This window comes from Lissotriton vulgaris, chromosome 3_1 (genome assembly GCF_964263255.1).
Source record: "Lissotriton vulgaris chromosome 3_1, aLisVul1.2, whole genome shotgun sequence".
Lineage (NCBI taxonomy): Eukaryota > Metazoa > Chordata > Amphibia > Caudata > Salamandridae > Lissotriton > Lissotriton vulgaris.
The window spans coordinates 2058040932-2058063012 of record NC_141689.1 but is presented as its reverse complement, the minus strand read 5'-3'; the positions used below and the strand labels follow the sequence as shown (position 1 = coordinate 2058063012).

Genomic DNA, 22081 nt, shown 5'->3' with positions numbered 1-22081 from the left:
TACAGCCAGATACTTGTGTTGCATATTTAAGTTTAAAGGGTCTTTTCTGGCTGGTGGTGATAGGGCCCAACCCCCCAGCAGATATACTTTAAGAAATTTGGCATTTTCATGTCCTAATCATTTGGCATCTGCCTCCTCTATACTGGGTCACATAACTAAATGTAGCTGGCAGCTGTTCCTTGTGTATTGTTACCAGGCAGTGAGACAAAGAGAAGACAGATGTTGGCAGGATAGGCCATCTTTAAGTTGATTGGGGGAGGGGTTGGAGCTGTCACTTACTACACTTGCAAATCACAAAGGCTCTGCCTGAACACACTCACAAAGGGTTTGACACTGGTCCATTGTGATCCCAGACAATTTGGGGCCAGTGCAGGGAGGCAGGAAATTCCAAACACCTCTGGGGGTAGAAGCCTTTAAAACCTTCTCCTACTTCAAAGTGGGCACCAGGTATAAATATTGGAACCTCAGACCCAACTCTTCAGTACACCTCTGGACCTCTGGAAGACTCAAAATGCCTGCTGTGTTGCTCTACAAGAAGGACTGCTATGCTGTTGCTCTAATGTCCTGCTGCGTAAGAGGTCTGGACATGCACCTTGATACCAGGACCATCAGAGTGACTCCAAGGGCTAGTTGGCTGGCCTCCTGATCAAAAGACTCGGGAACAGAAAATGCTCGAACCACCTTAAACCCAGCACCTGGACTTTGTCTGCTGTGAATCATGCCCCTAAATGGTGCTACCCCAGTCCTCGACCCTTGGAAGTGGGCCTGCAGGTGCTCTGCTAGCCCAGCTGTGGTACTGTAAATAGACCTGATGAAGTGAGATTCATCTGCATCGGAACTGCCACAGCGCGATGCATCCCCAATGCCACATCTCGCAATGCAGCTTCCTCAGAACCAGCGCTGCACAACACATCCTCAATGCAGGATCTCGCAATGTTCTGCAAATCAGGATTTAAGATACTTTGTTCAGCAGGATTAAATTGTTCCTGTACCCGGCCCGTGCTCCATCGCGGTCAGCCTGAACATGTGACTTTGCCCCAGTCCAGCATGACAGGATAACCACAGTTGGCGCTGTGCACTTCTAGGTACTAATTTTACTCAAAAGTTTGAAATTGAAGATCTCAATTTCAACTGATTTAAATGTTATCGTTTTGATCGCATTTTTTTTAATTTACTCTATTTTTCTAAATTGGTGTGGGATTTTCCTTGTGTTGTGTTTTCACTTTATTACTATTTGAAGTGCTGCATAAATATTTATTGTCTCTAAGTTAGGCCTGACTGCTTTTGTGCCTAGCTACCAGAGGGTTAAGCACAGGTTAACTTAGGCTTGCTTGTGACTTCACCCTGACAAGAATTGTGGTTGCTACTTGAGCAGGGTTTCATCCTCCTCAACCAGTAACACAATTTCCAACAAGATATAAATTCACCAAAATGACTGGGGTAACAGAATTGACAGCACACACCCTTTGACCTTACCTTTCACTCACACATACACATGCTTACACACACATAAGCACACACACACACAAACTCTCACTCTCATGTAAACACAATCTTACCAGCAAGCACACACACGATATACATTAAAAAGCATTTTTGTACTTATCTCAGCTATAAGGTAAGGTAATATTCCAGCATATTGAAATCCATGTTTTATTACACTAATAGTGAAATTATATTATTTACTATTAGTATAACAAAACAATTGAAAGAAAACAAAGGGTGGAGACTCAAACACATCCATAAGGTTGAGCTGCCACAGTTTTCCGGGCACTGATTTTGTCATCTTTGAGGCCAAGGATCACAACGGCAGCACTAGTGGAGGCAAGGAGCAGGCCAGCGGCTGCAGCTGCAAAACCTGGTTACCACTAAATGATGTCCATGCTTTCGAATAGTGTAACACTGTTTAATATTTCATACGTATTATATCACACATGTATGTGATATGACAATCCTTTGCCCCCACACTGCACCCCAGAATACGATGGAAAAGAGCAACCAGGAACTGGAAGCTTAATGCCACTTGTTGACTGCAGCACCTATCGCGTCATCACGTACATTGGCAGTGCAGACATGGATACCAAAGCCTACAGTGACATATGTCAAAATAACCTTTTTTGCCAGGTAAAGGCCTCCCTTAAAAATATTAGTAAGTCAGCACAAGGTAGGCCTTGTAATCCACAAGGCAGTACAGTTGTATCTCAGAAATGGAAACTGCTAGAACAATATTTAAATCGATATTTTTAATAGTATTACAGACCCAATTAAATAGTCAATTGATTTTTAACAAACATTAAAGAACAGTAACATTTAGAGTGTTAGTTTTACCTGTATAAAGTGTCTGCAGACTCATTTATATTAATTTTAATCCAGCAAATTGGAGGCTGTACTTGGCATGAATGAGGTGTAAAGTTCTTCCAAGGAGCTACACAATAGTTTGACATCAATGGGCAGGAATGATTCTTCTGACCTCAGCAGAATATTCAAGGTGGGGCAGTGTCAAATCTTGCCTGTCAGTTCTGTTTGAGGCACATGCAATACATTGGCTCAATTGCAATCAGCCTTGCTAAGTACCAAGCATCAAGGGTTAGACTAACTCTTGTTAGTGCTGGTGTCTGTATCAACACCAACACACTAAAATGCATTATTCACACATAATTAGTCCTCACAGATCATCTCCTGGAGCATTAAGCGAAGCTGCAACAGCGAGCATGCTGCACTATGGAGAGCATGTATGTTCTCAGACTGTCTCCAAAAATAAGTATATCAATGATTAAGGAACTTTCTGCTTGCCCCAGGGATAAATGTCACCACACATCACACGCCTAGAGTTGCATGTAGTCAAACATTTATTTCGGACAGACCGTCAATGCAGCATAATGGATCATGACGGGTCGACACTTTAAATGATTATGATTTAATCTCAAGGGAATGATGAACACTACTATGACCTACCATGTGTCTTCTGTCAGTGGCACGTGATTGTCATCAGGAGATAAGCAATACCAACAGAGGATACAGAGTGCTATATGACACGTGGATCTGGGGCACAACCGTGCTTGTTATTTTCTGGCAAGGCAATCTGACCCACTGTGACCATACAAGGTAATTTGCCACAGAGGCTGACACTCAGTCTGCACACCACCACCAGAGTGGTGTGTTTTCTCTACGCATGACCTCAGGAGGAGCTGGAGGCGAGTAACACTCAGTCTAGCATCCGACTACAAGGCAGGAGGATGTTTATTGTTTTCAACATCCTGCGGCCCTCTGCCACCCAGGCTGCACCACGAGTACTGTCTTTATAAGATGGCCGCGAGTTTTACCACCAGAGACCAGGGTTGCAGGCAGCAGTCCGTGCTTTGCACTGGGAATTCTCTCACCCAGGCCAGAACAGCCTGCCAAGCACAACACCAGCAGCATTAACTGAGGCCACTGAGCAGAGAGCACAGACTGACAATTGGACTAATGACCTGTGGCATTATCAGTCATGCCAGTCGACTTGCAGCAGATCTGAATGCCCTTAAGAGACAGAGAGCAACTGCTGGTGCCCCTGCCTAGAGCGTGACAGACAACAGCACCAGCAACATTGAATGGAGGCAACAAGCAGAGCACAAACAGCAATGAGAACACCCTGGCGGCTCCAGGATTTACCACTGGTAAGTAGGACTGTCCCCCTTTCTCAAAGAAATACCAGCCATTTGTTAACATTACAGAACTTTGCAAAGGCTCTAACATGTTATAACACATTATAAAAATCATCGGTATTCTTTCTTTAGATAACTTTATTTCGGTCATAGACCATAAAAGTGCAGATAAAATACATACAGAGCACAATAGTAAAATCCATAAATATAAACAGTTAGATTAGGTGATTAAAAAGTTATTAAACAGTAAGTTATCAACAGAGACTCAGGTAAAAAAAAAAAAGAAGAAAAGGTACAAAGAAGAAGGGGGGCAGTTGGTACAAGTTATTTCCATTGAACCTTAAAGAAAGCCTTTCCTTCTGCACCACATACCATGTAGGAAACGGTAGAAAACAAAGACAATGAGGGGGGAGGTATCATATGTTAAGACCCTGCACACCTGCACACATTGCCTAAGTCCCAAGTTTCTACTTTGAGGAATCATCCAACATTTTCGTATTTTACTGTACGCCGGGCAAAAGAACATAAGACGCACAACATCTTCTCGGGTACAGTTGCAGGCTGGACAGCTTCCCTCATCAATGTTGGCCCATTTAGAAGTAAACGCCCTAATGGGCAGGCAGCCGTGTCTCAGTTGGGTGTATAATTTCCTTGCGAGGGGAGGTTGCACTACATCTAGGAATTCCTCCCTCTGGGAATCAATTTTTACTAACAGAAACGCAGCAGAGAGCCTACCCAGAGTTGTCGAGCACTGTAATGCATGGGTGTTTTGATACCTCACATAGGCCAGCAACTCTGACCTAGGTAGCCTCCGGCAGCTCAGCTCGGGGGTCTCCCATAGCTGGGGCAAACCTACATAATAGGAAAGACCCTTGATATGGGATAACCAAGGAATGTTTTTGTTCTTTATTTGTCCCCAAACCTCAAGAAATTCCGCTCTAAAGGCTGAAAGCTCGGGTCCAGACCAGAGCCTTCTCCAGTAGAGCAGGGGTCGTGCAGCTGCCAGTTCCTTAATGGACTCCAGGCCCAAATCTAGTCGCAGGGGTGTGAGCGGTGTACTTTGAGGTAAGCCCACCAAATTTCTCATAAAGGACTGTTCAACCTTTAAGAGGCTCAGTGTATTCTTGTGTCCCCAGAGTTCTGTGCCATATTCAGCTGCTGTCCTGGCCTGGAGTCTATAGATCTCAAGGACAGGAGCAACAGGTTTAAAATCTGATGTTTTGTGGAGTTTACCAATACCCCCTATAGTCTGTGAGAATCTGAGGGCAGATTTAGATATTTGGCAGCCCCAATCAAAGTCCTCTGTCAACGTAACACCAAGGTAGACAAAGGTTTTCACCCGTTCAAGGGGGATGCTGTTCAGAACAGTGTTAGGGCGGGTATGCCTCGGGGGGATTGAAGATCATAAACTTCATTTTCTCCGGGTTTAACTCCAATCCCTGCGAGGCACAGAAAATGACAAACCCGTCCAAGACCCGCTGGATGCCCGTTGACGTTCGGGATAACAGCAGAGTGTCATCCGCGAACATCAGACGGGCACCCGACCAGTAGCTAACCTGGGAGCGTAATTATCCTTGACACCATTTAAGGCGTCCACCAGGCCGTTGATGTAAAGGCTGAATAGTGTTGAAGCCAGGACGCACCCCTGACGAAAGCCCCTGGATACAGGGAAACGAGCCGAAAGGTCCCCATTCCTTCCACACCTAACCTGGGCGTAGTTCCCTGCATGGAATCTAATCAAGACGTCAAGTAGATAGGACAGGAGGCCCAATTCTTCCAACACCTTCTACAATATTTCCCTGGGCGCAAGATCGAATGTGGCCTGCAGGTCCACAAAAACAAGGTAGAGGCTGCCACCTTCTACTCTTGCAGTTTTCCAGAATAGGACCTGGAGCCTGGAGGTACAGGGTCGAGATGCCAGATCTAAATCCGGCCTGAAGAGTAGTCAGAATTTCATGTTCCTCCATCCATCCTTGTATTCTGTCCAATATGATCCTAACCATTCGTTTTTGAGTTGTATCTATAAGGCTAATGGGCCTATAATTGGATGGGGTTAGCGGGCAGCCCGTCTTATAGATGGGGACGATCTCAGCTCCCAACCAGGTGTCCGGTAGGTCAGACCCCCTTAGGACCGCATTGAACAGGATTACAAGGTAAGGTGCCCAGATTTTAGGCTGGGAGCGAAACAAGCCACCTGGCAGTCTATCAGGGCCAGCGGCTTTGTTTGGGAGCAGTCTTTCAATGGCAGATTCCACTTCCTTAAGGGAAATACCCTCTCCGATTTCAGTGGGGGTTGCCTCCAGAGTATCCAGGTGGTCCAGCCGTGATCCCGCGCCCACGACCCCCAGTGATCGAGACTCAAGTGAGAGGTCTAGGACTGGGAATGACGGGAGGGCCGTGGCCCCAACTAAGATCTGAAACAGGCCTAGGGTCACATGATCGTCACACTCAAGACTTGTATAGAGTGCTCCGAAATGTGCCTCCCACACTGAGGGAGCAATATTCGGGAAATGGCCTCACCTCTCCCTTTTACACCTGAGTTAACTATGGCCCAAAACGACTTTGCATCCTTTGAGAGGAGCGCATATCTCAGCTCTTCCCACCTCGTTTCCTCCCACTCTCTCTTACCCCTAATGATTACCTTTTTATACAGCAGTCTAGATGACCTAATTTTTACACTGTCTTTAGATTTAACTGCTATGAGGAGATCCCTTTTTACTTTCTTACAGGTATCATCAAACCAGGGGTGAGTCCTAACCCCACGCTGTTTATTTCCACTCACTGGGTAAAACACATCCCCAAGTGCCACAGCTAACTGCCTACGTATTGCCTATGTATTTCAACGGCTTGCCGGTTTAAGGCTGAATCACCCATCTCCATGATCCGAGGAACAGCGATCTGGTATATATTTGCAACCCTACTAGGGGAGTCCAGGAAATAGGGCCATTTGACCCTTCACCTGTTATTCGTTAGCATAAGGGGTGTGGCCACAGTATTGGGGTTAGGGTCGGGGTTTGTTAGTCCAAAGGACCCGGGCTTGAGAGTTAGGACTAAGGCATTATGGTCGCTATCTTGCCTCGGTAGGACCCTAAATTTTTTCAAGCTGCCCCATTATTTTGCTTCCATCATAATATAGTCGATGTTGGAAGTTTGGTTTGTCCTAATGAACGTAGCTACCCCTGGGTGATCAGGGTCTAACCTCCCATTGCACACCCGCAGAGACGTTGCAAGGGAGAAAGACTTTATTTGAAGGACCAACGGAGTCCATGCAATGACCGGAGGGATCTTGGGGTCGGGGATGCGCCAAAATGAATCTTCTTCATCCTGGTCGCACTCCTCAGGGATACCCAGAGGCTCGAATTGGCAATTAAAGTCATTTCGAGGATAATCACGTTTGAGGGGTCTAGTGTCTGGATGAAGATGTCCAGTGCTTTCATTGTACTCGATTCCTGCCCATTCTTAACTGGCCTCGAATAAATGTTAATTATGGCTACTTTAGGTTTGTTTTGAGGTGATAGTGGCACACATTGGACATCTGGGGAGTTTGTTTGTACTTAGGTGGCCTGGGTGCCCAAATGAGTGCCTATCTATATCGATAGACCACCCGATGGGTGGCCTCTGCCCCTAGATGTTGCCAGGATATCGAAAGTTTCATAGTCGGGACAAGCACTCCCCTCAAGTGCCCAAGTCTCCTGCATCAGGCAGATATCATGTGCTGACATGAAGGAGACCCACTCTGGTGTGAGCAGTTTGTTTTTTAACCCAGCTATATTCCAGTAAAGGATTTTTAGACATCCTTCAACAGGCACAGCAGTTCCTTGTAGTTTCCCTAGCTCATTTACAGGGGGGCTATCCCTAATGGGGTCTTAGGCCAAGTACTTTCATCCCTTTTTTCCAGACTGGATACGTCCCATGTGTCTTTGCTGGCTACCTCTCTAGGGAGAGACCGGGCTCCCTGTTGGTACTCCAATTCCCCCAATTCTCCACTTCCCTCCCTCATCACAGTGTAAGGTATTATGCCTTCTCCAGGGGGGTAGTAGGATCGCTTTCCTTTAATACAGTTCCTTTGGTAAACGCTCCATTAACAAAATGTAGTGGAGAATAACCATTTAATAGGAGTCAATCCACTTCCTCCAGCTCACTAAACCTGTTTGTATGGGCTAACATTGGTAGTGCGAACTTATATGGATGTGCGCCCTCCCCAGTTGTTCGCCACCACTGCATTCGGTTTGTTGGATCCCTAAAACCCTCACTGTGATGAGCACTTTTAGAATAGGGTAATCTCAGGTGGGGAACAGGGTAGAAGTGGGACAGATGTAGCGGGTGGATTTGGCTATTAGTTCTACTTGGAGGCATGTTGCATATGTAATCCACAGCAAAATGTCCCTATGTTATGTTATGTTATGTTATGTTAAAATCACTTCTACCGCGCACGGTCACCAGTTGGTTTCATGGCGCTCATAGACAAAAGCAGAGGGGGCAGGCAGCAAGGTTACTCGTAGGCTAGCTGGAAAAGATGCGTTTTAAGTAATTTACGAAAATGAGTGTAGTTAGGACAAAGTAGGATAGTGGTCGGGAGGGAGTTCCAAAGTGAGGGGGCAAGAAAAGAAAAGCAGGAGCCTCCGTGCTTCTTACGTTTGAACCTGGGGACAGTTAGGAGGTTGTGTGTAGAGGACCTAAGATTTCTAGAGGGGATGTGACGCTTGAGGCTGAGGGAAGTGAAAGCTGGGGCAAGAGCGAGGAGTGCCTTGAAAACAGTGCAGCCCAGTTTGAAAATGCAACGAGAGGCTACTGGGAGCCAGTGTAATCTCCTCAACAGGGGCGAGACATGTTGGTGCTTAGGCTGTTGAAAGATCAGTCTGGCCGCCTGGTTTTGACAATGAATTACTACAGTATCTCCTACCGTTGTCTTAGGACCCCTCCCGATCCATGCTATTCTTCTAACAGCAAGTATTTCCCAAGAAACGTTTGGAGGTAATGGCCTATTTACGTTGAGCCATTGAATACACTTGTTTTTTAAATCAGTGTGGTCTTCTCTTTTCCCCTCCCTTAAAGGCGGGACTCCAGTGAGTGCTACAACGTAGGGTAGGGATTCAAGGGGTAAATTTATGATTGGCAACTGGTGTGACTTTAGGTGGTACATTTCTATTCCTTAATTCGCTATTTTTACTCCCATTTATATCTTCCTTAGGCTTAGATCTAGTTTTATCAATATTAGGAATAGAGTTTCCAGCTACCTGATGGGTTTGGCCATGTGTGCTATTAGTGGGGGTGGGGGGGGGGGGGGGGGGAGGGGGAGTCGGAGCGCGTGCAGGCTCGGTGATAGTTGGTGGAACTCTTGCATTTTTATTCCGCGTGGGACAGTTTTTTGGTGGCACTGCCCTATCACTAGGTGTATTTTTAGGTGTACCACCAGGCTCAGGAGTAGCAAGGTTCTCCAGGGAATTCGCGGGCTTAGCTGCCCCTACACCCATATTGTTAAGAGTTGAAACTAATCTATCTAGCTTAGATACCAAGGGCTTAATATGGGTGGCAATGGTCTGCTCCAAACAGGCCTGTAAATCAGCCACCAAATTAGTTACCCAACACGGTACTCCTAGAGTCAGTTGCGGGGTATTAAGGGTTCAGGGGCGTGGAATTTAAGAAAATATCTACTTGTCCATGGGGCAGGTTGCTTCATAAATCTACTTGTCCTGTAACAAAATCCACTTGTCCCTTTTGTGCAATGTAATGAGGCGACAAATTATGAAAGCAATCTCATTTTGTAAGAGCTCTGAAATATCCTCTCTGAATATGTCCGGGCTCATACCATAGTAGGGTTTGAATACATAGCCTCATATTGTTAAACCTTGAAAAAATGTGTGCACATTTTCACACTGGAACCAATGTCTGTAGTGCAGTCTGAGCTTACAACATTTACTTAGAGTGCTCACCCTAATAATGAAGGCTTTGCATTAATGAACCATGAATACAAGTTTGAAAAGCATTAACACATGGACACAAATATTACCTTAACTCCAGGCAATGCCTTTCCCTGATCCATAATGTGGTACTGTAAACTGGCAGTCAAAGGGTTTGTGCTGTAGGGGGTTGGACCTACTTGTCCCAAGGACAACATACACATGATAACTTGTTGCCCTTGACCCTAAACAATATGTCCCGGGTGTCGGGCTATAGGAATTCCCCATCCCTGAGGGTTGGTGTTACAAGGTTATGATTTGCCAAATTGTTTTTGCCCATTTTTTTGGTAATCTTTCTTTTTTGATTCTGGAGCATGGTTTGTTTACAGCAGGGATTTCCAAGGGAGGAGGGAATTCAAAGCAGGGGAGTTAGCCTCAATATCTATGGGGGTCCCTATAGGAGCCTGGGTACAGGGTAGCTCCGCGAAAGAAGATGTTAGGTAGGAGCTTGAATCGGGGGCATTGACTTCAATAATTGAATAGTCCCCTCCTTGGTGGGTGAGACATACCGTGGGAGTAATAGATAATCTTCTTTCTGTGTTTTCAATTGCAGTTGCTACAACACCAATAGTTTTTTGTAACATCTTATTAATTGCCGTTAAACTGGGTAGAGGTTGTGGTGTAGCTGCCTGCAGCCTAGTATTTGGGCGAGATACAGCTGTTTTTTGTTTTTTACCCAAATAGCTCATTTTTGAAGGTAAGTAGTGGTTAAGTAATACCCCCTTCCTAGTTACTTATCACTCCCTCCTGGCTCGGAATGGGTAAATATTTGAAACAATATTGGCCAGGGCGTGTTAGGTCCAAATAAAAGTACCTTTGATATACTGACCAATCTTCGCTAATGTCCATGACAAACGAAAGGGGGGGTAGCCCGTCCCGTCCTCTTCTGTTCACGGATGGCCACAGACGGCCCGCCCTTTGCCCAGGCTTAGCCCGCGCTGCCCGCACGCGTCCACGACGCGGAGGAAGCTGCCGGTGTTTAAGCGCTTCCGGGTGCGCTGGGGCGGAAGTGGGCAGTGCTGGGCGCAAAGCTGGCTGTGAGCTGTAGTCTCCCCCTTCTGCGGCCGTGCGGTGACTCAAGCAACAATGGCGGGGGAAACAAACAGCGTCAGAGCCCCAGGATCGTCTGGTCCAGCAAGTGTAGAGGTGAGCCTGGTGTTGCCCCTCGCAGGTTAACTCTCCCCGCTCCACCGAGGGAGCTGCCGGTGTTTAAGCGCCTCCGGGCGCGCTGGGGCGGAATTGGGCAGTGCTGGGTGCAAAGCAGGCTGGGAGCTGTAGTCTCCCCCTTCTGCGGCCGTGCGGTGACTCAAGCAATGGCGGCGTTGGAAACAAACAGCGCCAGGGCCCCAGGCGTGTCTGGTCCAGCGAGTGTAGAGGTGAGCCTGGTGTTGCCCCTCGCAGGTTAACTGTCCCTGTGGCATGTTCAGTCATGCCAGTCGACTTGCAGCAGATCTGAATGCCCTTAAGAGACAGAGAGCTACTGCTGGTGCCCCTGCCTACAGCGTGACAGACACCAGCACCAGCAACATTGAATGGAGGCAACAAGCAGAGCACAAACAGCAATGAGAACACCCTGGCGGCTCCAGGATTTACCACTGGTAAGTAGGACTGTCCCCCTTTCTCAAAGAAATACCAGCCATTTGTTAACATTACAGAACTTTGCAAAGGCTCTAACATGATATAACACATTATAAAAATCATCTGTTTTCATTTTTGCAATGACCAGTATGTCTTTGTTTACTTTAATTATAAACCGGCAGCTCCAGAATATTGCAAATTGCTTCCTTTTTTTTTTATATTTCTTTTTATTAGAAAAAAACAAGCAAAAATCATACTTGTCAGGGCCCTGCAAGAATACTGTTATAACTTGGTTTCCCTGCTGCTCAGCTAGTATGTATGTCATATAGATTGTTGGATGATTGGAATGTTGCTGTGCTGTGAATGTCAGTTGAGTGAGGGCTGAGCAGCAGGACAGCTGCTCCTGATGGGGTTATCATTATAACTTAACTAACTAACTTAAATAAAGTAACTTGATCTATCTTACTTGAAGTATCCATCTTCCTTTTGAGTACAACATTTTTGGCGACATTTGGGGACTTTACTGAAAAGAATCAACGCGTGCAAAGGAAAAAGACTATTTGAAAACTTCATTCTGACCAAGGAAAGAAGGAAAAGGTACTAGTAAAGAGGAAGAAAGAAGACTAAAGGTAACAAAAAAGAATAATTAAGTTTGGATGAAAAGTGCGTGTGTGCCTGGCAAACAAACCCCATCAGTGACCCAGACATCGGTCGCCCTGAAACCAAGGTTTGCCAGATTGGATTTGTTTAAGTTACCAACGAAACTGTGGAGTGTGAAGATCAGTATTTGTCATTTTGATAAGGCAAATGACATTACCTCTGTGACTTTTAAAAAGAGAAAATACTTTGCAAGGCACAAGAGACGTAGAGCGCTGTGAGATTAACACTGTAAATGTTAAAAGGAAAGAAATAGCACAAGAGATTAGCGCTGGGACAGTTAAAAAAAAGAAAAACTTTGACAAGGCAGAGGCAGAACCAGCACTGTTACTGTTAAAAGGAGGTGCTCCGTTACTGTTAAAGGAAAATAAAACTCTGGCAAGGCTCAAGAGATTAGCGCTATTACGAATTGAAGGAAAGTGTGCTCCGTTACTGTTAAAGGAAAATAAAACTCTGGCAAGGCTCAAGAGATTAGCGCTATTACGGATTGAAGGAAAGTGTGCTCTGTGACTGTTAAAAGGAAAATAATACTTTGAGAAGCAGAAGAAACTTGCGCAGTGTCAGTTTAAAAGAAAAAATGTTGTCAAGGAAGTAGAGACTAGCGCTTTAACAGTTATAAGGTAAATAATACTTTGAGAAGGCAAAAAGAAACCAGCGCTGTGACAGTTAAATGGGAAAAATAGCGCTGTAATGGTTTGAAGGAAACTGTGCCCCAACCGATTGAAACTGTGAGTAAACAAAAAACGTTGTGGAACAGAAGTAACGTGGACAGTCAGCTTGAGTGTTTTTTTTTTAAGAAGTATGAGAAGAGCCCTGTTCGAGCAGCGCGACGCGAGTCTACATATTTTTTTTTAAAGAATTTGAAAGTAAAGCCTGGCTCGAGCGGTGAGGCGCGAGCCAACTCTTCACTCACTATTGGAATCTTCTCTATGGCATCTTCGAAATCGACGAGGCTGGAGACTTGAAGCTTTCCTGGAATTCAGTCGGCTCTGGAGGAAGTAATCGTCACAGCAGGAAGTGGCACTGTTGTAACCACGCTACGTGGCGGCCATCTTTGGACAATTTTGTGCATTGGGTTACTAGGCAACGCGTCTCGTAGGAGCAGCGCGTCTGGAACTGTATTGCGCTATTGAGCAACGCGATAATTTAACCAGAAGTGAAGTAATGCGATATTTACCCAGAATTGCACAATACTGCAAAGAGTGCTATTATTAGACTTTGCCTGTAAAAAAAAAAGAGAGAAAAGAAAAGTAATCTGCGATGGAGAACCATAATGTCCCAGTGATGAAGAGGATCCACGCAGGGGACACTTTGATGAGTCAATTATTGCTGAATTTGACGAACAACAGTATATTTTCGTTGCAATGTTTTATAAGCTTGTCTGAGAACTTGTTTGGTGCAATGCTAAGACTGCTTGAGGATGGGTGTAGTTTGCTGTTGTGTGTGAGCAAGGTTCTAAGAGCTGTTTCTCTTTTGGTTTTGTGTGTGAGCTTGTGTCAAGATTCCAAACCATTCATTAGTTTCACTGGTGTGTATAATTTGAGGGTTTGTAGTGGCTATGTCGTATGCGGTCACATGGTTATTAGAGGACTATGCAGTATATGGTCACCCTTAGGTTATGTTTGTTTGGGTGTTGAAGTTTATTTAGCAAGAGTTGTTACACGGCTTATGTTGTGTGTGAGTGTGTCTTGATTCATTAACTCATGTTTGTTGTGGCTATGTGGTATATGGTCACTTGGTCATTTGAGGGCTATGCTGTATAAGGTCACTCATTGGTTATTTGAGGGCTATGCTGTATATGGTCACTCATTGGTTATTTGAGGACTATGCTGTATATGGTCACTCATTGGTTATTTGAGGGCTATGCTGTATATGGTCACTCATTGGTTATTTGAGGGCTATGCTGTATGTGGTCACTCATTGGTTATTTGAGGGCTATGCTGTATATGGTCACTCATTGGTTATTTGTGGGCCATGCTGTATATGGTCACTCTTTGGTTTTTTGAGGGCTATGCTGTATATGGTCACTCATTGGTAATTTGAGGACTATGCTGTATATGGTCACTCATTGGTCATTGTGTTTTGGTATCAATGATTGTTTCACCAAAGAGTTGTTACACAAAATTGGTGTTGTGTGTGATTGTGGATTCCTTGTGTGCACCTGGTTTCCCGGCTACCTATGTGTCTGCTGTGTGCACGTGTTGTGCTGAGGTGTGCCTGTTGTGAGTGTATGTTTTCCCGCAGTATGGATGTGTCATACGAGTTCTGCCACTTATGGTGTGCGCGTTGTTTCCTGGTGTTTTTACATTAAGTTTGTTCCTTTGTGCCTTGCTTCTTATACTGGTCTGGCCAACTTGTATAATTAGTGGCATAAGGATGTAGGATGAAGATAGTTGTTAATGCCAGGAAGTAATGCGGTGCGGGATGTGTTAAATTTATTGTACGTGTTGTTAATTTGTACTTTAGTGCATTGTGTTTACATTACTGACTATATGTACTAGAGCGCATCTCATTGACAACCATTTTATTGCTTATTTGCAATTGTACCCATAACGAAGGGAGATATGTTATAACTTGGTTTCCCTGCTGCTCAGCTAGTATGTATGTCATATAGATTGTTGGATGATTGGAATGTTGCTGTGCTGTGAATGTCAGTTGAGTGAGGGCTGAGCAGCAGGACAGCTGCTCCTGATGGGGTTATTATTATAACTTAACTAACTAACTTAAATAAAGTAACTTGATCTATCTTACTTGAAGTATCCATCTTCCTTTTGAGTACAACAAATACCTTCTATGTCAGGCCAGGGAACTGTAGGAATGGCCATCATTTGCATGGTGTACCCCCAGATTTCTGCATTAACAGTCTTTGCTGGCTGCAGAACTCTGTACTCTTTCCCCCTGCTAACCTACATTAGGCATCTGAAATGTTTTTGCTTGTTTCAACATGCAGCGCAGTTCAGTGTATATCATTATCACCCGTTGAGAGGATTCCTACAGGTATTCTGTGGGACCTAGCCTTACAGAAGATGAGATACATGATTGCTTGGGCCTATCTACAGCTTCTGCTAGAGACTGCTATTTTGGTGATAATGAAACAATAACCGTTGAACTGAGCTGCATATTGAAACCAGCAAGAACATTTCACCTAATAGCACCTAAGCCAAATACTGCCTTGACCTATACAACGGTTGTAACTAATAGGGGAAATGGAAAGAGAACATTACCAGATTGGAAAAGTATTGCAGCACTTAAGTTTAGATTACAGCATTCTGCAGCCCTGCATCTCGCATTTTGTCAACTGTACACTACTGAGTTCTGCTGTAAGAGTTAAGTACTTTATTTTCCATAACCACAAGCACCATGCTGGACAATACCGTATTGTGTCTGTTTGCTGAATGTTCAATTTTAAGCTCTAGCACCCCACTCCCCAGACTACCTTCCTCTGAGGCCTATGACTTGCTATCTTGAGAGTCAAGTGGGGAAATGACTGTACTTGTCTCAGTTTGCAGTGTCATAGTAGGATGGGCCCAGGTCACCAGTGGCAAACCACCTCAACCACTACAAATGGAGCCAAGTAGCACTTGTGTGCCTGGAGCTTTCCCTTACAGGACCTGACAGAGTTGGCTTATGGTCCATACACTAATTTGTTGGTAGAAATTGAGGCAGATGAACAAACCTATTTTGTGGTTACAAAGACTCTCATTCGCAATCCATCTTAGGTTGGCCTCATCAGGAAGAATTGGGCATGAGGTTAGAACCGAAGGCAAATCCTCTAGTGTATCCTCCAGAGTATGGTGGATGCAGCCAACCAGTTCCTCTCCTGCAGCTTGAATTCTTTGATGTGAGACAACGGCCTTTCAAGATGACGGACACAGGGAGGTGAGTCTTTATGGCAACCCCCTACTCAACGGCAGTGGCTCTCTCAAAATTGTTGGCAGGTACTCACTCAGAAGGGGCAGTAGAGGCTTCCAGGCCAAATCTACTGATGGTAATCTCTTTAAAAAATGGCAGCCCTTGGTCTGATCAGGTGCTCAGCTCGCTGGTGATGATCAAACCTGCTGCCAAATGATACGCTTCAGGCATAAACTTGACACAGGTCACTCCCTGAACTGCACTGGATGTTCTTGGAACCCCTTTTGCAACCTATTGGGACACTGTATTGTATCATCAGCTTACTCTGGAGTTCTCCTTGTTGGGAACACACATGGGTATTTCCTCCTGGACAGTTTCTTCTCCCGCAGTGCCAGACACTCCTTCCATCTCTTAGTAGAAGACAGAATTCTAATCTCTTCATTTAGAGCCAAAGCTCAACCAGCAGAAAGTGTTGACTTCAGGTGATGTCCCCCTCACCTCTGGGAGACTGGATGTCACCAGATATCATCCCTTGTTACAAAGCAGATCTTTGAGTTACTCTGTGGAGTACGTCGTTGCTTGGTCAAGAAGAACATTAAGAGGGACAAAGGTGAGTGATTTGGTTCCCATTTGTTATGCCTTTTACAGACAGGGGATATGGATTTCAAATTTCAGAACCAGTTTAGGGTGGTTCACCTCAAGTGTCCTTTTTAAGATGCTCTCCAGGCACAGCCTTTCTGTAAAGTGATGCTTCTCACAGCAGGTAGCACTTGGCTAGATCCAAACAACAGCGCCCACAACATGGGCATACTTAGTTGTGTGAACACAATGAGAAGTGACTGGGCTGTCCTCAGCCTTTCTTAAGTAGTAATCAGTTAAAGACAAATGGGTAGGACTAGTCTAGAAACGTTCTCACCTTGAACAACAGGAGCTGTAGTCCCACCGAGTGGTCAGCAAGAACTATTCAGAAGACCATTGCTAACAAGGTCATAATGGAATTTCTAAAGGAAGCTATGCTTCCATCTCCCAATGCAATTTCTAGAGGCCTCATATTAGCAAATCATCAACTTACATTATCCCCACAATTCAGTATTCATGTCTATTAGGCTCTCATATTATGGTCTTAAAAAACGTTCCTGCTTCATAAGTGGCACCCAGGCTGAAAGCTTCACCCAACTTGGGAACAATTCTATGCATTGTTTTCACACTAACTATAGGATGTTTCATATTTTCTTTGAAGATGTTATGATGGTTAGGAGATTTAGATGGATTGGTAATTATGTCTGCAAAGGGGACTGCATAATAAGTAATTTCAAGAATCGGTTTCTGATTGGCAATCTGTTCTTTGCTTTGAATATAGGGTTTGTTCCTGAGTGGGGTATCTGTGCAGTTTCCCTTGGTTACTTTTGTAAACCAGAATGGCTTAAAAACAGGGATATTCTGAGTCTGTAACTAGACAGTTGTCAGACGATCTTTAATGTAGCTACACACAATAGATTGGATATACTTTTGCTGGATGTGAAAGATTGACAGTTGAGTAAGGGTTCCTCTAACTACTTTGTCCTCCCCTACTCCTAGTTTGTCACGTAATGCTCCTATCATGTTGTCTGATACAGTTTCAGGTTAAGGCACTTGTCCTCAGGATGTGTGTGAGCTTTTGGTTTCATGTTTACACAAATTACAAACAGTTTCAGGGAATGTGGCTGAGGTTGCTTCCAAACTGGATAATACAGATTGGTTGCAATTCGTAACACTGTTCGATAGTATGACTTTACAGGAAACTTGGTCTGCAGACAATGTGATTCTTAACAGTTTTTCTTCTTGTGTTATCCCGGCTCCCCTTTTCTGGCAGGGCAAAGAGGGGACAGCTTATTTGCATTTCTTTTATTATTCATTGCATGATACAGGAACACCATGACAGTGGGGCAACTTTCAAGTTATCATTTTGATAAGCTTGGTGCTGTTTTGTTGGTAATGTTTTAACAATAATTTGACCAACACAGACTGCACCAACGTATTATACTTTGAACATACACTGTCCAGGTGACTATAACTTAATCTCAACGTAGGCATCAATGAATTGGACCCTTATTTTGATATTGAAAATAGATGAACTGGCAGTATCTGTATAGTCAAATCCAAACAAAGTGCTTTTTTATTGGAAATGATGGCCTTAAATACATTTTGTAATGCTGCTCCATTGTTTTTTATTCCTGGCTCTATTCATATTATTGAGACCAAGAGTTGTATGAATACAATACAATATTAGAAAATCTTCTAATTCTAAAAAATGAATAATCACCTACCTTGCAGAAGCCTACATATTAGGTGATCACACTCCAATCATTCTACAACACTTAGCTTCTCTTGATCACACAATATTGTAATCCGGTGGTTCCCAAACTTTTTACAGCCACAAGCCACTTGCAGAGACTTCAACTCAAACCTTTATCGCTACCTCCTTCTAGTGTAAGTTTTTTATTGTTTCAAACGTGTGATCACATTTTTTCGACCTTCCTGCCACAAACACTGCTACTTTTTGACATCCATACTGTTTCCATTCAGTAGCCCAAAAGACAGGAATTTAACATAATCCAGTCTGGGAATAACAGGAGACCCTAGAAGTGTAGGTCTCGGTGTTGGAGGAATAATCCTCAGTGCATTATAATGCGTGTAGCATAATAATAATTCTGTCATAGTAAAACAATGCTACTTATTACAATGCTAACCAAGTAGTGTGCCGGTGCCATCTATATTCACCTATAGTTACAACTGAGAGTCCTTCAACAGAAGGCTATGATTTCTAATCTGGGGTTTGTTTCTATAATTCCGTGTAATTCACTCATCATCTGACCCCTCCAGGCAGAAATGTGTTTGCCAGCTTCTTCTCTGACTCATTTATGTTGATAAGAATCTATTTATCGTGTGTATAGTTAGGGCACCATAGCCTCCATTTCCATTGAAGAATAAATGGTGGACAAAAACCCAACCTGTCTAATAGTGATATTTTAGATATAGTATCCTATGTAACAGACAAGCCCATGTCCAACATTCTTTGATCTACCTGTAATTCTATCCTTCAGACATTAGCTGCACTAGTTACATTATCTGGGTGGAAACTTCCTTGAACAGAATAAATGTGGTCTAAATGTGCTGGCAATTGCAGTGCTTCTGTGCTCTTTACTATTTTGCTCAATATGGGACACTCGTTATTAGGAATGGTTGGGTTAAGGTAAAGTTATTTTATTAAAAGTGAAAGAACTAATATTTTGAAGCGTTTCAGAAGTAACATTTTCTTCTCAGAGTGAAAGACATACATGCCTACAGGCTAGTTGAAACTAAATACTCAAAATACTATCCTGTCGTAAAAAGAGATTTTAAGTTCACATATAATATATATACACAGATGACTCTGCATGTATCTAATGTTCTGTATTTTGTTTTTGTGTGTTTTTGTTTTTACAGCTGCAATAACTGTAGTATGACTGATGTGGCCCTAAAGAAGCAATTGTACGTCGCCAAAAATGCGAAATTGGCCTGGGATAAATCACATTACCAAGTATGTCTTCAGTGCAAAGGTTTCTAAAGCAATATACCTCACATTCACAACACACGACAATGTTTTTCTCAGAAAGGATACTTGTCCTAAAGTCTCCCACTTTTCAAACGTGTGACAGGCTTGAGTATCATGATCTGGATATTAAATTAAATCTTGCAGCACTTTATATCAAGCAAATCTAATTTATCATCTGTTACTTAACTCGGTCACATAGAGGTTGATTTTAGTCTTGCTGTCCTGCAACACACGTTCCACCAGCTTGCCCCTGTATTACCTTACTTTTACCTATATTTGAGGCATAGTGACAAAATGACTTGGCATTACAGCACTCACATATGAGTACCCATTAGTCTGCTATACCATAATACCATTACATTTTCATTTCCGTTCTTAACAGTGATGTAAAAAGTTCCAAACATTTTTTCTACATTGCAGATTCAATTACATCAATTGGCTGTGACAACCATAGCGACTCTTTCTTGAACACTCTGGGTAATTTAATTTTAACTAGATCTTCAACTTTCAATTGTATGTAAAGGCCCTTCTGATGCTCATCATACTTTTCTTATTTCTTTCATGCTTTCCGGGTTTTCCATCTCATGTTTTTTATCCCTACTTACTCGATTTAGCAATCTCAACCAGAACACTAGTATTTGCCTTTCTACTTCACAGGTAGCTGAGGGGGCCCCTTCCGTGTGAGAGCCAGGCCAAGGCAACATTTAAGCGTGCACTCTGCTAAATTACTCCTTTTCAGATCTTTCAATCAACGTTAGTCCATCTGCACACACATCTGCAAGGTCAATTGTTCCATAAACTAATTAGTCCTGGATTTTACAAATCTTTTATGATTCATCTCTTTCCTCTTCCTTTAATACATGTCAAATGTACTTCCTTTTCAGTCACAATTACAAAAATAATACAGTTGGGTACTGCCACACATCCATACAAGCATGTTGGACACACTGGTGGGGAGGGGTAACATCTAGCACATTTTGTAAAAGGTACCTGGACATACGAAATATTAGCAAGTGTATACCCAATTATATATCCAATGTGATAAGAATGTCAAACACATTATTACCTCTTGCAAGACCTCAAATTCTTCCTCTAGCTGCTGTGTTTCTTCTTTCACAGCCATAAGGAAATCTGTCACTGACTGGCGTGGATGCATCCCTTTCTCAAATCGATTGTACATCCCTCTCCAAAATCTGCAAATAAGAATACACAATGATAAACCTTGTTGGTTGAGTTCCCACTATAAGTAATACTTTTTCCGTAGGCTACAAACACTTTCCCATTTCCACTATGACTATGACAACTAGGAGCATACTAACTCATGCATCCATCGTTCTGAGTAGTATGTAATTCACACCTCTGAGTACACTGTGGGACTGAGCCTTCCCTCGCTTCAGGATACAGCTATTCCCTGAAGGAGGTTTTTTTGATGTTAAAGGGGAGGAGGCTGGCTGCCTTTCAAAGAAGAAGCAAATTCTGCAGGCAGTGTAATAACAGCCTTTAGCAGACTCCACGCTTGTAAGCAGAGGCTACAGCAGGAGAAGCAGAAGGCATGTGTCATCTGTTCATTGATTACAGCATTGGATTTCTCAATTTCAATATAGGAGTTCTACAACGAAACCAACCATTACCACGGCAGCATGCACTTTAGATTATTTGCTCTTTTTAAAAATAAAAAGTATCGCTTATAGGAAGGATTAGTGGTGGATGCGTAAGAGTCACAAAGGTGCAGCCCAGACTAATGTGTACGATCAACACTGGCTGAATTATTTACAAGTAAACCCTTCGGAACCTTCTAACCTCCAAAGATCCCAAGGCACAATCTTAAGGGCATGCCTATATTTCCTATTGGTATTTTCCCTTTTGCAGAGATGAAAATAAACAAGAAGCATTTGCAATGCATTAGGTCGCACATTATTAAAGTTTGAGGTATTGGCATTGCGTCTATTGCATTGCAAATGCTTGTTTTATTTTGCTGTTTTATATAGCGCGAACTCGACCCGAACGTACTGGAACGCTTTACACGAGCACCAGTTACATTCACAAGGAAACACTCGTTTTGTTAGGCACGGGAAAATTATGTTATTTGCCCAGAATCACAGGATGTTGAGCCGACGCCGAGACTCGAACCTGGTCTCCAGTTACAAAGTCGGAAGCTCTTACCCCACATCCTCTAAAGACAGGACTGCAGGTGATCCGGTTTAAATGTGTACAAATCTCTCACAATACAAACTTGTAAAGCTGAGTAGATGTGAGTCTACCAAGTGCACGGGGTGTAGAGTTTAGCGTATTGTTTTACGCAGGTTGGACTGGGAGCCGGAAAAACAGGTACACTGTGCTGCAAACAGCATCTTGTAATACGCAGCTTTCCTTAAGTCACAGCCAGTGACGTCACTAGAAGGGTGCAGGGGCTGCTTCATTACAGTGCTCTGAAGCAGTTATAGGATAGTATATGTGCTATACAAACAGCCAACATACATTAACATGATATTTTCCTTCTCAAGGCTTTCTTCCAACTTCCCTTCCCTCCTCCACCCCTTTCCTGTCTCTGTGGCCCGACTATGCTAAGAAGCGGCCATCCACTCGGGGGAGTTTTGAGGACAACCATGTCAGTTTGGGATGCCTGAGGTTATGACAATGTGCTGCCCTGCAGAGGCGCAACTAGAGCCGAATTTCGGGGGGGGGGAGGCTAAGGAAAAATTTCGGGGGGGGGCTGAACCTTTACTCAGTAGGCAGAGTGGAGCTGCAGGGCCTTCAACAAGGGGTGAAACAACAGCAAGGCCTAATTAGCATTCAAATGGTCTTTTGAAGACCTG

General features: G+C 43.7%; 1 protein-coding gene across 1 annotated transcript in view; it reads right to left on the bottom strand.

Moving 5' to 3' along the window:
- The window catches only part of LOC147728801 (phosphatidylinositol-3-phosphate phosphatase MTMR7-like), a 291280-nt gene that overhangs the window by 12561 nt on the left and 256638 nt on the right, over window positions 1-22081 (bottom strand). The window contains exon 13 of the mRNA XM_086962585.1: window positions 20332-20458. Coding sequence (XP_086818711.1) covers window positions 20332-20458 — 127 coding nt within the window. The remainder of the gene's footprint in view (window positions 1-20331; window positions 20459-22081) is intronic.